At 39.5% G+C, this 15,755-nt stretch overlaps 2 protein-coding genes across 2 annotated transcripts; one reads left to right on the top strand and one right to left on the bottom strand.

Annotated features, from left to right (window-relative positions):
* On the top strand, window positions 1-7,246 carry LOC128383584 (NXPE family member 3-like; the record flags this gene model as incomplete). The annotated part of the gene is made up of 7 exons (XM_053343183.1): window positions 1-96; window positions 902-1,333; window positions 2,250-2,545; window positions 3,230-3,300; window positions 3,560-3,766; window positions 3,846-4,391; window positions 7,236-7,246. Coding segments are annotated over exons 1-7 (1,659 nt in total), but the record flags the coding sequence as incomplete, so codon positions are not given.
* An 803-nt stretch (window positions 7,247-8,049) lies between these two features.
* Window positions 8,050-13,382, bottom strand: LOC128383583 (NXPE family member 3-like). The gene is made up of 6 exons (XM_053343182.1): window positions 13,287-13,382; window positions 12,049-12,480; window positions 9,833-10,128; window positions 9,057-9,127; window positions 8,696-8,902; window positions 8,050-8,606 (listed from the first exon to the last, which is right to left on the bottom strand). The coding sequence occupies exons 1-6, from the start codon at window positions 13,380-13,382 to the stop codon at window positions 8,050-8,052; spliced, it is 1,659 nt and encodes a 552-aa protein (XP_053199157.1).
* Window positions 13,383-15,755: the final 2,373 nt, after the last annotated feature.

Genomic DNA, 15,755 nt, shown 5'->3' with positions numbered 1-15,755 from the left:
ATGGTCAGCTTTTGCTGTCCGAAGTATGCTGCCGTCTTCGTTTTCCTGGCTGTGTTTGTCTTCTTCTTTGTGCTTTTTAACACGGACTTCCTGGAGGTGAGAATTTGATATTGAGTGGGTTTTTCCACAAGTCCTAAAACTAGATAGAGGGAACGCAATTAAACAAATGAGAGAATAAAACTCATTTCTGTATTCATTGAGGAAAATTACCAATATAACATATTCAAGTGAATATGTGAATATGTGAATTGATTTCAGTCACTTGTGTGACGTGTTATGCTGGAATACAGAATTTGTTCATCGCTAAACAAAACATTTCTCATTCAACCTGAAAAGTGTGACAGTTTTTAGCTTACTGATGTGTTTTTACTTGTTTCTGGGAAACAATGGAGCTCTATGGCACAGGAATAATATACATATGCCAGACCTGGACTATGAAGACAGCACTTGTTAGAATGATCAACTAATTCAGGAAACATACAGTTTTCCATCAGAATAACTTGTAAGAACACTTCGGTTGTGTTAGATCTTAACATCATAATCATATTGTAACATTGTCCTCATTTGAAAATTCATTAAGAATGATTTAGCAAAGGAAGGAAAATTCCTCTCCAATAAATAGCCCACCTTGATTTCATTAACATGTAAACTGAAAAGAAACATTTAAATAATTGTTACAGTTGTTACTGAAATGGACTTGAAGGATATTCTGACTGTAGTTCTACTAACTTTTTTATGTTGCAGTTATCATCGAGTCTTTGATCAACTTCTCTCATCAACTCCTACAAATATTCAGTTGATTTTCTTATTAGCAGAAAAATATTCCTTTTTGTTTCATTTAGTAGCTTTATGTTTATCGATTCTTTTTTTATGTCACATCACTCTCTTGACCTCCTGCCAGTTTCAGCATAAAGGAAGCCTCACCGTTCCTGTCCCAAGACGTCACCTCACTCACCGCTTCTGCAGCTTCGAGCCGCTGTCCCCTGAGGATGCTCTGGAGGAACGCCTCCTATTAGACTCCATTGCTTGGCCCGAAACTCCATCCTTGCCAGCTCCTCTTTCCCTGGAGCAGACCACTGATCCTGCCCACAGCAGGTTCACTGTTCTCCCAGAGAGGGGTGGACAACAGTGGCATGTAGGGGATCAGCTGGAAGTTACGATCAAAATGTACGACTTCCGGGGACGTCCCAAGAAGTCTGGGGGAGACGTCTTATTTGCCCGTCTGCACAACCGAGCACTTGGTGCAGGTGTGGCTGGGAAAGTGTTGGATCATCTCAATGGCTCCTACTCGGCTGTATTTTCTTTACTCTGGGAGGGAAGCGCACAGGTTGAGGTAACTATGTTGAATCTAATTGTTTCAATCTTCTAACGGACAGTTAGCTAAGGCCCACCTTCCTCTAACACATCATTTGTGTGCCCACAGTTCAGGGAAGTTTTACAATGAATTAAGAAAAATGCTTCAATGACACACAGGCAAGGCTTTTAGGTGTGTCCTCATTACAAAATTGCAGTGGATCATTTGCTGATTAGGACTTCTATATGCCAGCTTGATGTTGTGCCATACTCTGGACCAACTAATATGAATCTTCTTGATATGAATAATCTTCTCAGTTGAGCTGCCTGTTCCACCAGTATAGACTGACATTTAGTTTTATAGTAGTTTATAATGTCAAGTCAGTTTTATTTGTATATCTCATTGTCACAAATTACAAATAAATTTGCCTTAAATACTGGGCAATACTACATCCTCAGTTGTCAATTAAGAAAAGGGGAAAAAACTTGAAAAAATAGATGAAACGTGAATGTAATGCTGAGTTACTACTGTTAGTGGTAGGCTCACTAGCCAGACATGCTAAAATTTGCAGATTACGTTAGAGCAGACAAACACACTAATTCATCCCCAAAACTTTTGATCTTTGTGTTTTGTATTTGGAGACGCTTCAAAAAGAGCACACCCTCCTTTAAATATTATCGTATTGCTCTCACTACAACCTCATGCATACTACTACACAATGTGGAGAAATTCAAAGATTAACAGATCTGCTGTATTTATACAGTTTCTAAACTATGATTGGATGATTGCTGCTTTGTGGAGGGGTTCAGTGAGACATAAGTTCTCCAGACATGAATATCTGGAGATCAATCTGGTTTGAACCTGAAACAAAATGTGCAACTTTTAGTAGTGTTCACTTTATTTGTCGTTATTACTATAACAGTTTCGATTGAAATCTGGTTCTCTGTCCTTTCAGGTGACACTGGTTCACCCCAGTGAGGCTGTCACAGTGCTGAAAAGGCTAAACAGAGAACAGCCGGATAGGATTCGTTTCCAGAGTGTCTTCCGCTCAGGCTCAGTCTCTGAAACTACCACCTGTAATGTCTGCCTGCGTCCGACAGCGCAGCCACAGTGTAACTTCACTGACCTCACTACAGGTGAGCCCTGGTTTTGCTACAAGCCAAAGAACCTGAGCTGTGATACCAGGATCACCAACTACCTCAATGGGTTTATAGGGAAACTCGAGGCTAATGAGGAGAAGCTCTTTAAAAGGTGAGTGAGCAGAAAGATGTGACTGGCTTCTAATAGAAACATAAAGTGTTACTTGTGTATCTCTTTGGTGAAAAACTGTGAAACTAAAGGCTGTAAAAATTGAACCTAGAGATGTTTATAGTCTAAAATAATACAATAAGTTGATGGGCAGAGTTCACTGGAGATGCTGAAGTAGATTCTTATGGATGAGGAAGATGCAGGAGACGAGGATTCTCAGTTCAGGTCCTTTTATAACAGCACTGTGTCGATGTCATCGTGCACATGCTATTAGAGGAAACTGACACTGAACTATGCTAGTAAACATCTTATATAGAGAACATAGGTGTGTCTACAACATGTGCGATATCACTCACGAGCCACTTGGTTTCATAATACACCTGATAGTATTATAATCTACCTAAAGGAAAACATACAGAAGTCACAGTGTTTATTATCATCCTAGCTGGACATCAGACTTTCTGATGCTGCTCATACTAACATGTTCACTTCAATCAGTGAAGATTTTTCCAGTGGGAGCAACTCCTGATTCCAGAGGTGTTTTTACCCACTCTGTATTCCAGTGGCATAGATCATGAATTCATCAACAGCTGACTCAAACTCTAAAGAAATGTCCTCCTTTTTTGCATCTTATGCTGTTAGTGTGGTAATGTGTGTAAGATGTCTTTCATGTATCCTTCTCTTCAGGGGTATTAATGTCAAAGTCTCAATTCGACCTTCAGGATCTTCCAGTGTCACCGTGTTGCCAAAAAATAAAGGTAATGCACCATTGTTTCTTCTGCCACCATACATCCTGTATTCTTAATATTAATAATTTAAAATTGAATGTTCTACAGATTATTAGAAAGAAACCAGTTTCAGGCCAATTTCTTAACAGTGATGGAGCGCAGAGTACTAGACTATAACTGTTAGCTGTTAGTAGTACATCCTGTTATTATGGAGCGAAGGTAAGTCATAAATGGCTTTCATGTAACTTCACACCAGATGTTTCCCCCCGCGTCCTTTACTTCTTCTCAGATCAACCGGAGGTGAAGAGCAATATTGTGCAGTCTGGACCTGTTGGCTATTACTACAAGGATGTGTGGCAGTCAGTAAGTGGCCCCACAGTCCGCCAGTTCAACACTCCTTCTGTTATCAACCAATGTCTGAAAGGCAAGATGGTCCACCTGTATGGAGACTCTACCGTCAGGCAGTGTTTTTTTTATCTCAACAAAGCACTACCAGGTAGTAATGAACAGAAATCTCTTGCAAAGCTTTTGTTTATACTGCACTCACCAACTCTTTCCTTCTGTACTACTTTTAGATCTCAAGCAGTTTAACCTGCACAGTTCAGTCAAAGCCGGACCTTTCATGGCCTTAAACTATGCAGACAACATTTTGGTGACGTTCCAATTCCATGGTCCTCCTGTCTGGTCTCCCAGCACCCCAACTATGGAACTGCAGTACATTGCCAATGAAGTAGAACGTTTAGTCGGCGGAGCTAACACCGTTGTAGTTTTAGGCATCTGGGCACACCTCAGCAGTTTCCCCACCGAGATCTACATCCGACGGCTGCAGAACATCCGCAGGGCAGTGGTGCGGCTGTTGAACAGGGCTCCAGACACTGTGGTTATAATCCGGACTGGAAACCCCAGAGATTGGACGCCCGTTACTGTACTGAACAACAGCGACTGGTATTCACTGCAGCATGACAAGGTGCTCAGGGCCATGTTCAGAGGGCTGAATGTTCACCTGGTAGATGCCTGGGAGATGGTCTTGGCCCACCGCCTGCCACATAACGTCCATCCACCACCACCCATTATTAAGAATATGATCAATGTGGTCTTGTCCTACATATGCCCTCAAAAGAGCAGCTAGATGTGTGTTTGTGATCAGTGCCGTTTATCACAGTTACTGTTATGTTAAATTATTTAATTGGTAGTGTAATGCTGGTACTGTATGAGTGCTTGGTATACATATATATGTATATACATATACATACATATATATTAGGGTTGTGTGTGGTCTTATCTGGAGCACAAATGGGCTCAAATCATGTCACAGTGCTAATTAATCTCATGTCAGGCTTTTGACTTTTTTCTAAAATAAGATAAGATCAGATAGATTCAATTTCAGCCGCGCCAACGACCTCCTGAGTGACAACAACATAGCCGCCTGCCTCAGCAGCGACGAGCCCGACCACGACGGCAAGGAGCCGCTCTGGTAGGGCTGAACGATTTTAGGAAAAGATCTAATTGTGATTAGAAATCCTTAATTGTGTTAATTTTTAAAAAAAAAGTTAAATAGAATACAAAACAATTCCAAAAAAACTAAACAATGTTAATTAAGTAATAAGAAAAACAAAATTCAACAATTCCAATAAAGGAAAAAAGGATCTTGCCCAACAGTCAAGTATGTATGTCAAGGTCAGTCTTTTATGGCTCAAGAGAGCTAGCTTATCAACATCTATAGCAGCAGTTAAGGTACTTTATTCAACCCTACTGTATATTAAGAAACCTGGACTATCTTTTTAAGTGAATTTGACAAGTAATGGTAATAAAATAAAACTCAAATATATTTTTTTAAACAAAGGCTGACACCACAAGTTAGGGTGAAGTGCAGAACAAATAAAATCCCAAAAGTACTTAATCAACAATAATACTCACCTCCCTGACATCTTTACATCACTCAGCATTTACACTCTGCGTACAGCTGAGGGATGGCAACCTGGTTGAAGTAGGTGCAGGAGGGAATCGTATATCTTCTGTCCAGCGTGCGGAGGAGGTTTTTATATCTCCCAGTGTCTCCGCTGCTCTTATCATACAGTGAGTCACGCCTGAGTATCATTTTCACTGGACTTTTTCGTCATGCACTCGTCATGCAAATGCTTGTGTTGATTTTTCAAGTGCCGGTACAAATTGGTTGTGTTTCCCTTGAATGTTGCAACTTTAGCGCGACAGATTTTGCACAGTACCTGTTTCTGGTGCACGTCTGCAGCCTCAAACCCGAAACACTCCCAAATGACCGACGTGCTGGTTTTCTTGGGGGTTAAATCCTCTAACTCCGCTTCTGGTCTGGCTATTTCTGAATAATTATAATTAAGGAGCCGGTTAATACTGATTGATTAGCGTGACCTGTCCACAAGTACCATGCCGCTTCTGATTGGTGAGCTTGGCAGGATGGTAGGGAGACGGCATGTATGTGTAAAATAGTTGACACAACAGATCCTGGGTCAGTCAGGAGCGCTGCAAAAACCGCAGCTTTGGCGATCACATGATCGCGCTGTCTGAAATCGCAATTTCGATCAGAAAACGATAAATCGTTCAGCCCTACGCTCTGGTAACAAGTTTTAAGACATTTTGATTTCAATTGATCATTTTTATGATGTTAAAGTAAAGGTGGTGGGAGAGAGGAGAACAATAGCCAAGGACTCCAACCCCAAGAGGCTGACCGCACTGGAGAGCCCCTTCAATGACAAACTCCTTCATCCAAAGAGAGTGAAGGAGCGATATCGCAGGTCCTTCCTCCCTGCAGCTCTCAGACTGTAAAACCAGCACTGCTCCCAGTGAAACCAGCACTGCTCCCAGTAAACCTCGCAAACCCCTGACTTGTACAATTCGACAAACTGCACTTTTAATGTACATGACTGTGCAATGTAGGTATACTACTACTTTCAGGTCAACTGTGCATTATATTTATGTAACTGGGTTGTTAATGAAGTTTGTCAAAATGTATTTTATTTGCAAGCAAGGTATGTTGTTGTTCTCCATTCTTATTATTTTCTTGTGTAACAGGTTACTATTTCCTTTATCTGGGCATGGCTTCTTTTATTTGCTGTAACTTTGCGCCCTCCTGTGGCCAGTGGTGGTAAATACAATGACCAAAAAATCTTTTTGTCCCTGTTGCTATTGATGACCACAGGTGTGGTATGTACTTAAACTCCGTGATTTAACCAGATATTAATCTATGAAACTGCCTTTATAGAAGTTGAAGTTCATGCTATATTATTTGAGTTGCCTTTTTATTGTTATTTGTGTCTTTTTGTTCATTGTTTTTGTAAACAAATTACATTAAACAACAATAACAATAAAAAAACATCAATTTAGTTCAAAGGGTCTTTAAAAATACAACCTATAATGTTCAACAACAACAAAAAAATACAGACAGAAAATACAAACATACATACCTGAAAAAAACATCAATGTGGCCGATGGTAACAATCTGCTACACTGGATATTTGAGAGTGAGCTAGCTGGTTCAGAGCCTTTGTTCCTCTTGAGTTGACTTTCTTTAGTAGCTTTTAGGTAATCATGTGTATTGACTTTGTGCACTGACCAGTTTTTTTCTTTCTGTTTTCCTCTCTTATGCTCTTTTTTTCTGTTTAGGGTGGGGGTTGTGTGTTCGTATTTCTTACAGTCTATGGTTCGTATTACCATGTTCTGTTCTGTTGTCACATTGTTGTCATGGTGATCTGTGTGTTTGTATATAAAATTCGTACACTGAAAAAGAAATATTGACAAAAACAAAAAACAAAAAAAACTTACCAGAGCAGCTCGTTGCCGTCGAGGTCGGACTCGTCGCTGCTGAGGCAGGCGGCCATGTTGTCGTCGCTCAGGAGGTCGTTGGCTCGGCTGGACCGCTGACACGTACCAAGCAAGCTCCGGTCCACCTTAAAGACGTCTTCATACAGCAGCTCGTACAGGACGGCTGAAAGAGAGAGAGAGAAGAGGAAGTTAAGCTGCTTTTTATATATTTATGATTTGGGATGATTGTGTACCTACTTGTGCGTGTTTTCGTATTTATTATTGTCCATTTTCTATTTTCTATATTCAGGTACAGTCTGTAATTAAAAAACAGTGTTTTGGATACAAGTCTGTGTTATCCTTCACACAACATACAAGTTTCTACATTGTCTATTTTATATTTTATATATTCAGGCACAAATTTCGATGGACTTGACAATATCTTAATTCAGTACTGTATTCACTGAGTGATAATTACATACAATCATTCTTAAAATACATAAATACATAATATTTTGAGCCATTGCTACGAAATATTGTTTGGATGTGCACTGTATGGTGTATAATCTGAATGACAAATTGAATCTATCTTATCTTATTTTGGAATATAAAATAAAGGTACTTAATGAAAAAAGTCAAAAGCCTGGCATGAGATTCATTGGTACTGTGTCACCATTTAAGCCCATGTGTGCTCCAGATAAGCCCACGTCATGATTTATTTATAAAATATAAAACATATTGATTTCAAAGAATTAAAAACAACGACATATGTATTCAGTAACATGTTGTCTATTTATTTATGGGAAAAAGACATTTACAATCATCATTTTGTGGTCTATATATACCATATACCAAGGACTCATACAGTCCCGCTCCCACTCCCTCACAATTGCTCATTTTGTTGTTTTGCATTTTGATCTTTTACCCCAAACTGTTTACAGCAACCATCATAATAATTTAACATAAAGATAACTGTGATAAACTACACTGATCACAAACACACATCTAGCTGCTCTTTTGAGGGCATATGTAGGACAAGACCACGTTGATCATATTCTTAATAATGAGAGGTTGTGGATGGATGTTATGTGGCAGGCGGTGGGCCAAGACCATCTCCCAGGCATCTACCAGGTGAACATTCAGCCCTTTGAACATGGCCCTGAGCACCTTGTCACGCTGCAGCGAATACCAGTCGCTGTTGAACAGTGCAACAGAAGGCGTCACAGCTTTGGGGTTTCCAGTCCGGATTATAACCAGAGTGTCTGGAGCCCTGTTCAACAGCCGCACCACTGCCCTGCGGATGTTCTGCAGCCGTCGGATGTAGAGCTCGGTGGGGAAACTGCTGAGGTGTGCCCAGATGCCAAAAACTACAATGGTGTTAGCTCCGCCAACTAAACGGTCTACTTCATTGGCAATGTAGTGCAGTTCGATAGTTGGGACGCTGGCAGACATGCCAACAGGAGGACCATGGAATCTGTACGTCACCAAAATGTTGTCTGCATAGTTTAAGGCCATGAAAGGTCCAACTCTGACTGAACTGTGCAGGTTAAACTGCTTGAGATCTACAAATATTACAGAAGGAAAGAATTGGTGAGTGCAGTATAAACAAAATCAAAGCTTCGCTTTGCAAGAGATTTCTGTTCATTACTACCTGGTAGTGTTTTGTTGAGATATTCAAACCACTGCCTGACGGTAGAGTCTCCATACAGGTGGACCATCTTGCCTTTCAGACATTGGTTGATAACAGAAGGACTGTTGAACTGGCGGACTGTGGGGCCACTTACTGACTGCCACACATCCTTGTAGTAATAGCCAACAGGTCCAGACTGCACAATATTGCTCTTCACCTCCGGTTGATCTGAGAAGCAGTAAAACCATTTATGACTTACCTTCCTTCCATAATAACAGGATGTACTACTAACAGCTAACAGTTGTAGTCTAGTCTTCAGTTTTAAATGACTAATATTAAGAATACAGGGAGTATGGTGGTAGAAGAGACAATGGTGCATCACCTTTATTTTTTGGCAACACGGTGACACTGGAAGATCCTGAAGCTCGAATGGAGACTTTGATGTTAATACCACTAAAGAGAAGGATACATGAAATACATCTTACACACATTACCATATTAACAGCATAAGACACAAAAAAGGAGGAAATTAAGTTTGAGTCAGCTGTTGATGAATTCATGATCTATGCCACTGGAATACAGAGTGGGTAAAAACACCTCTGGAATCAGGAGTTGCTCCCACTGGGAAAATCTATTTCACTTTTGATATTATGATTTCACAATGATTGAAGTGAACATGTTAGTATGAGCAGCACCAGAAAGTCTGATGTCCAGCTAGGATGATAATAAACACCGTGACTTCTGTATGTTTTCCTTTAGGTAGATTATAATACTATCAGGTGTATTATGAAACCAAGTGGCTCGTGAGTGATATTGCACATGTTGTAGACACGCACCTATGTTCTCTATATAAGATGTTTACTAGCATAGTTCAGTGTTAGTTTCCTCTGATAGCATGTGCATGATGACATCGACACAGTGCTGTTATAAAAGGACCTGAACTGAGAGTCATTGTGTCCTGCATCTTCCTCATCCATAAGAATCTACTTCAGCATCTCCAGTGAACTCTGCTCATCAACTTATTGTATTATTTTAGACTATAAACATCTCTAGGTTCATTTTTTACAGCCTTTAGTTTCACAGTTTTTCACCAAAGAGATACACAAGTAACACTTTATGTTTCTATTAGAAGCCAGTCACATCATTCTGCTCACTCACCTTTTAAAGAGCTTCTCCTCATTAACCTCGAGTTTCCCTATAAACCCATCAAGGCAGTTGGTGATCCTGGTATCACAGCTCAGGTTCTTTGGCTTGTAGCAAAACCAGGGCTCACCTGTAGTGAGGTCAGTGAAGTTACACTGTGGCTGCGCTGTCGGACGTAGGCAGACATTACAGATGGTAGTTTCAGAGACTGAGCCTGAGCGGAAGACACTCTGGAAACGAATCCTATCCGGCTGTTCTCTGTCTAGCCTTTTCAGCACTGTGACAGCCTCACTGGGGTGAACCAGGGTCACCTGAAAGGACAGAGAACCAGAGTTCAATCAAAACTGTTATAGTAATAAAAACAAATAAACTGAACACTACTAAAAGTTGCACATTTTGTTTCAGGTTCAAACTGAATTGACATTGATGTCCAGATATTCATGTCCGGCGAACTTATGTTTCACTGAACCCCTCCACAAAGCAGCGATCATACAATCATAGTTTAGAAACTGTATAGATACAGCAGATCTGTTAATCTTTGAATTTCTCCACATTGTGTAGTAGTATGCATGAGGTTGTAGTGAGAGCAATACTGGACATTTAAAGAGCTTGGAGGGTGTTCTATTTTTTAAGCCTCTCCAAATACAAGAACACAAAGATCATTATTGCCCAGTATTGAAGGCAAATTTGTAGTTTGTGTCAATGAGATATACAAGTTAAATTGACATTATAAAAGTCCACTACGAGATGCTGGCTGAGCAAAACCTCCCAATTATATTTCTTTACGTAGTTTAATTATCTTGGTTTTATTATTTTATTTTATATAAATATTATATACCATCAAATATAAAGACACTCCTCTTTCTATTAAAGTGATAAGGTGATTCTGTATTGGGGTGATGTATTGTAGTGCACAGCATGTGCCACTAGATGTCAGTCTATACTGGTGGAACAGGCAGCTCAACTGAGAAGATGATTCATATCAAGAAGATTCATATTAGTTGGTCCAGAGCAGGCACGTGCACACATAGGGCCCTAGGGGTGCTTGAGCCCCTGCCCTTTTTGCCTCTTACTAAAAAAGTGCCCGCTCTCTCTCTCTCTCTGTGTGTGTGTGTTTGTTTGTTTTAAATAACATTAATAAATTCCTGTTAGGGATGTAAAAAAAAACAGCGTTACAAAAACTCCACGATATTCTACTGTACCCATTTCTTGTAATACGGGGTTGTTGTGTGAGTTGAGCCTGCTGCTTCTCTGTCCGTTGCGGCTCCGCTCTGTCACAGAGCCGCCAGAGAGAGAGAGAGAGAGAGAGAGAGAGAGAGAGAGAGAGAGAGAGAGAGAGAGAGAGATGCTCCATGGATAACTGAGGAGACTTGACAGTGGAGCAACTTGAACCTGTGAGTTAGGGTCTAACTAGTCTCCGTCCACTTATTCAACGTGCTTAAATATGGGTAATATTTCAGAAAAAACGCTCTAGTTTAGTCAATGTGTCAGCTTCTTTTTTCGCCGGACGTGGGAGCACGGCGCATCAATCACACAGAGCAGATCGTGCGGGACAGGAAATTGTATACAAAATACAAAATAAAACACCGGGTTAATTTTCAAAATAAAATGCAGCGTGTTGACGGCGGATCATATTTTCCTCACTACAGGTCTGAAGTACAGGTCCGAGGTTTAGATATAAAGTTTATTTTGACTTTGCTACTAACGTGTGGAATAACAAAATAATAATAATAATAATGATAATAATATAGTAATTTCAGCATTCTGGGGATATAAGCTGTATTATTACTCATGTTGATAATAATTTGTTGACACAAAATAAATGGCAATTGCGTATCACTTTCACCTACAGGACACACAGCTAAGTAGTTAGCTTTCTATTAGCACTTTATTTTTTAATTTCCATATTGTGTAAAAAAAAAATTCTGCACGCACATGCTGCCCTTTTCTGACTTTGAGCCCCTGCCTCTCTATAATCATGTGCACGTCCCTGGTCCAGAGTATGGCACAACATCAAGCTGGCATATAGAAGTCCCAATCAGCAAATGATCCACTGCAATTTTGTGATGCGGACACAGCTAAAAAGCCTTGCCTGTGTGTCATTGAAGCATTTTCTTAATTCATTGTAAAACTTCCCTGAACTGTAGGCACACAAATGATGTGTTAGAGGAAGGTGGGCCTTAGCTAACTGTCAGTTAGAAGATTGAAACAATTAGATTCAACATAGTTACCTCAACCTGTGCGCTTCCCTCCCAGAGTAAAGAAAATACAGCCGAGTAGGAGCCATTGAGATGATCCAATACTTTCCCAGCCACACCTGCACCAAGTGCTCGATTGTGCAGACGGGCAAATAAGACGTCTCCCCCAGACTTCTTGGGACGTCCCCGGAAGTCGTACATTTTGATCATAACTTCCAGCTGATCCCCTACGTGCCACTGTTGTCCACCCCTCTCTGGGAGAACAGTGAACCTGCTGTGGGCAGGATCAGTGGTCTGCTCCAGGGAAAGAGGAGCTGGCAAGGATGGAGTTTCGGGCCAAGCAATGGAGTCTAATAGGAGGCGTTCCTCCAGAGCATCCTCAGGGGACAGCGGCTCAAAGCTGCAGAAGCGGTGAGTGAGGTGATGTCTCGGGACAGGAACGGCGACGCTTCCTTTATGCTGAAACTGGCAGGAGGTCAAGAGAGTGATGTGATGAATACATTAAAAAGAATCGATCAACATAAAGCTACTAAATGAAATAAAAAGGAAGATTTTTTTTGCTAATTTTTGCAAAATCAACTGAATATTTGTAGGAGTTGATGAGAAGTTGATCAAAGACTCGATGATAACTGCAACATAAAAAAGTTAGTAGAACTACAGTCAGAATATCCTTCAAGTCCATTTCAGTAACAACTGTAACAATAATTTAAATGTTTATTTTCAGTTTACATGTTAATGAAATCAATGTGGGCTATTTATTGGAGAGGAATTTTCCTTCCTTTGCTAAATCATTCTTAATGAATTTTCAAATGAGGACAATGTTACAATATGATTATGATGTTAAGATCTAACACAACCGAAGTGTTCTTACGAGTTATTCTGATGGAAAACTGTATGTTTCCTGAATTAGTTGATCATTCTAACAAGTATTGTCTTCGTAGTCCAGGTCTGGCATATGTATATTATTCCTGTGCCATAGAGCTCCATTGTTTCCCAGAAACAAGTAAAAACACTTCAGTGAGCCAAAAACTGTCACACTTTTCAGGTTGAATGAGAAGTACTTTGTTTAGCGATGAACAAATTCTGTATTCCAGCATAACATGTCACACAAGTGACTGAAATCAATTCACATATTCACTTGAATATGTTAGATTGGATAATTTACATTGATTATATAAAGAAATTAGTTTTATTCTGTCATTTGTTTAATTGCGTTCCCTGTATCTAGTTTTAGGACTTGTGGAAAAACCCACTCAAGATCAAATTCTCACCTCCAGGACGTCCGTGTTAAAAAGTACATAGAAGAAGACAAACACAGCCAGGAAAACAAAGATGGCAGCATAATTCGGACAGTAAAAGCTGACCATTATTTCTCTACAAGCTCTGAATTTCATGACTGATGATCAGTCTTCACTTATGCCTGAAATGACACAAACAGTGTTAGTTGACACCTTGTTTAGCTGTATTTATGTTAGTGATTACTAGTAACAACCTGACCTTTTTAACGTAACAAATAACCTAATGCATTAGTTCTGCAATTTAAGTACTCAGTTGTTTATTTATGTCACGAAATTTATTTTTTAAACAACTAGTCCTGTACCTTTTGAGAAAAGTTAGAAAAAGAAAATCCACCACAAATTCAGACTACTTTTTTGGCAGACAGGCACCTAGCTGTGTTCTATGTTTATATCACTGTACGGCAGCGAGCAAGATGGGACAGCTTTCACTTCATGGAAAAAATGCATTCTTTTGAATTTATAGGAGGAAATAAGGCAAAGAACTCACTGTACAGTATGTGGTTATAGCTTGTATGTGGGCATTTGTTTGAGCAGTAGCAAAGAAACACTTAATTTTCTATTTAAATATGAATTTATGTGTACTTTACATTCTTAATGTTTGAACTACTGTAATATATATTCCCATTTTTATTATTTTAAAATTGACCTGTTGAAAATCCGTATACGTCATTGACCCATATACTAACATCATATAGATATGATATCGTTGGCACACTGCCATTTCACAATTAGACAGTAGCAATCATGTTTTATTGTTTTGGAGGACTGCAGGTTAGTTGTGCGTGACAGGTATATCTGCATCACTCGTAAATTTTGTTCGTACTTATGAGAAAATCCAAAATATGAGAAAATTGGTGAATGTGGCAAATCCTCATAATTCACTCGTACGCATGGCTTAAGAATGACTCTGTGCATACGAGTGGTTCTTGCATCTGGCCCAATAAGTCAGTCAATAAAATGTAAAATTTGTGAAAAAGCGTGATAGTAGTCTGGTCTCACGTAAGTGAACAAATATATATTGAAAAAATAAACATTTTGTAAAAAAATAAATGAAAAAAAGTTCCAACTAAAGTTAAAACTAAACCTACGTATTTGCATAGGCCTATGCAGTGGGGGCAAATTTCTATGTTGTTGAGTTATAACCAGTTTGACACGATTAACAATCATTTGATAGAGACTGATACAGAGCCACTCAATCACACATCAAGTGTGAATCAATCAAATTAATTTACACATTTACATGTATCATCATTTACACTTCTCCTTAATTTCACTATGCCAATTGAGAAATATTATTCTCTATTTCATTTCTATTATATTATTCTTTTTTTCGTACATATTTTGTTACAATTTTTATATTGAACATATTTTTAGATGTCCTTGTGGAAGGGGTCTCGTCCAGGGCGTCATTCAAGCTAGAACGGCCACTGTGGATCATCATCAGAGCTCTTGACCATAAACCCCATGGGCATGTACATGCTTACAGTCTTAGTCACTGTCATTATAATAATAAAACTATTAAAAAAAAATAGAAAGAAAAAAGAGCAGTGATATTTCCTTGTGATGGGTAAAAGTCACTATTCAGACATCTCAACTCTCCAGGAATTTCCGGTAGTCTCCTGCATATTGACAGCGGCTCCCTGACACCCCCAAATGAGATATAATCTCCCAGAATCTGGAGCAAGCATGAAAGAAAGCATGTGTTTGTGTGACTATCAATGCAGGGCGTGTGAGAGCAAAGTGTTCGTGATATCTCTGTGTTGTTGCTTATCAGACCAATCGCACCCCCCCCACCGCGACCCACACTGGAACGGACCTCCCTGAAATGACTTTTTGCAGGTTGGGATGACTTCACTATTCACAGTTTATGTATGAGGGCAAAAAAATGCATTTTGTTGTTCGCGACTGAGTTTAAAGTCATTGCTTCAAAGGCCGTGAGACAAAGATGCGTCTGAACGATTATGAAAAAACAGGAAGTTTAGCATACTAACACTTGCTAATTAGCAAATGTAGAAGCTGACAGGAAACTTCTACAATTTTTATGTATTTGTACGTTACTTGAATATTTTCATTTGAAGCTTCTTGCTTCATGCTACTTCCACTCCACTACATTTCAGAGGAAGGATGCCTTTATATTCTTTAAAATTTAGAATAGAATATAGAATATGCCTTTATTGTCATTGTATAAATCGTACAAGGAAATTGCAGGGGGCTCATCACAATGGCATAACAACATACACACACACACACACACACACACACACACACAGTACTTACTGATTGTGGCGGATTGTGGTTCACAGTCATTCATGACACAGCTGAACATTATCCTGCAAAACAAACCAAAAACAGTAAACGGATATCTGACACTGAGGTTAAAGAGTGCCAATCCAACATTATCACAGAAAAAAAGGTGTAATAATGAAATAGAAATACGATGTT

The sequence above is a fragment of the Scomber japonicus genome, chromosome 22 (assembly GCF_027409825.1).
Source record: "Scomber japonicus isolate fScoJap1 chromosome 22, fScoJap1.pri, whole genome shotgun sequence".
Lineage (NCBI taxonomy): Eukaryota > Metazoa > Chordata > Actinopteri > Scombriformes > Scombridae > Scomber > Scomber japonicus.
The sequence above is the reverse complement of the archived record's forward strand: the minus strand, read 5'-3'. Positions and strand labels throughout refer to the sequence as shown.

Excerpts from the sequence above, each read along its gene's own strand:
- LOC128383583 (XM_053343182.1), bottom strand. The coding sequence starts at position 13,382 with ATGGTCAGCTTTTACTGTCCGAATTATGCTGCCATCTTTGTTTTCCTG. Across the intron at positions 10,129-12,048 it reads AGGGAAGCGCACAGGTTGAG|GTGACCCTGGTTCACCCCAG; the intron begins GTAACTATGTTG and ends CTGTCCTTTCAG. Across the intron at positions 9,128-9,832 it reads GAGGAGAAGCTCTTTAAAAG|TGGTATTAACATCAAAGTCT; the intron begins GTGAGTGAGCAG and ends CCTTCTCTTTAG.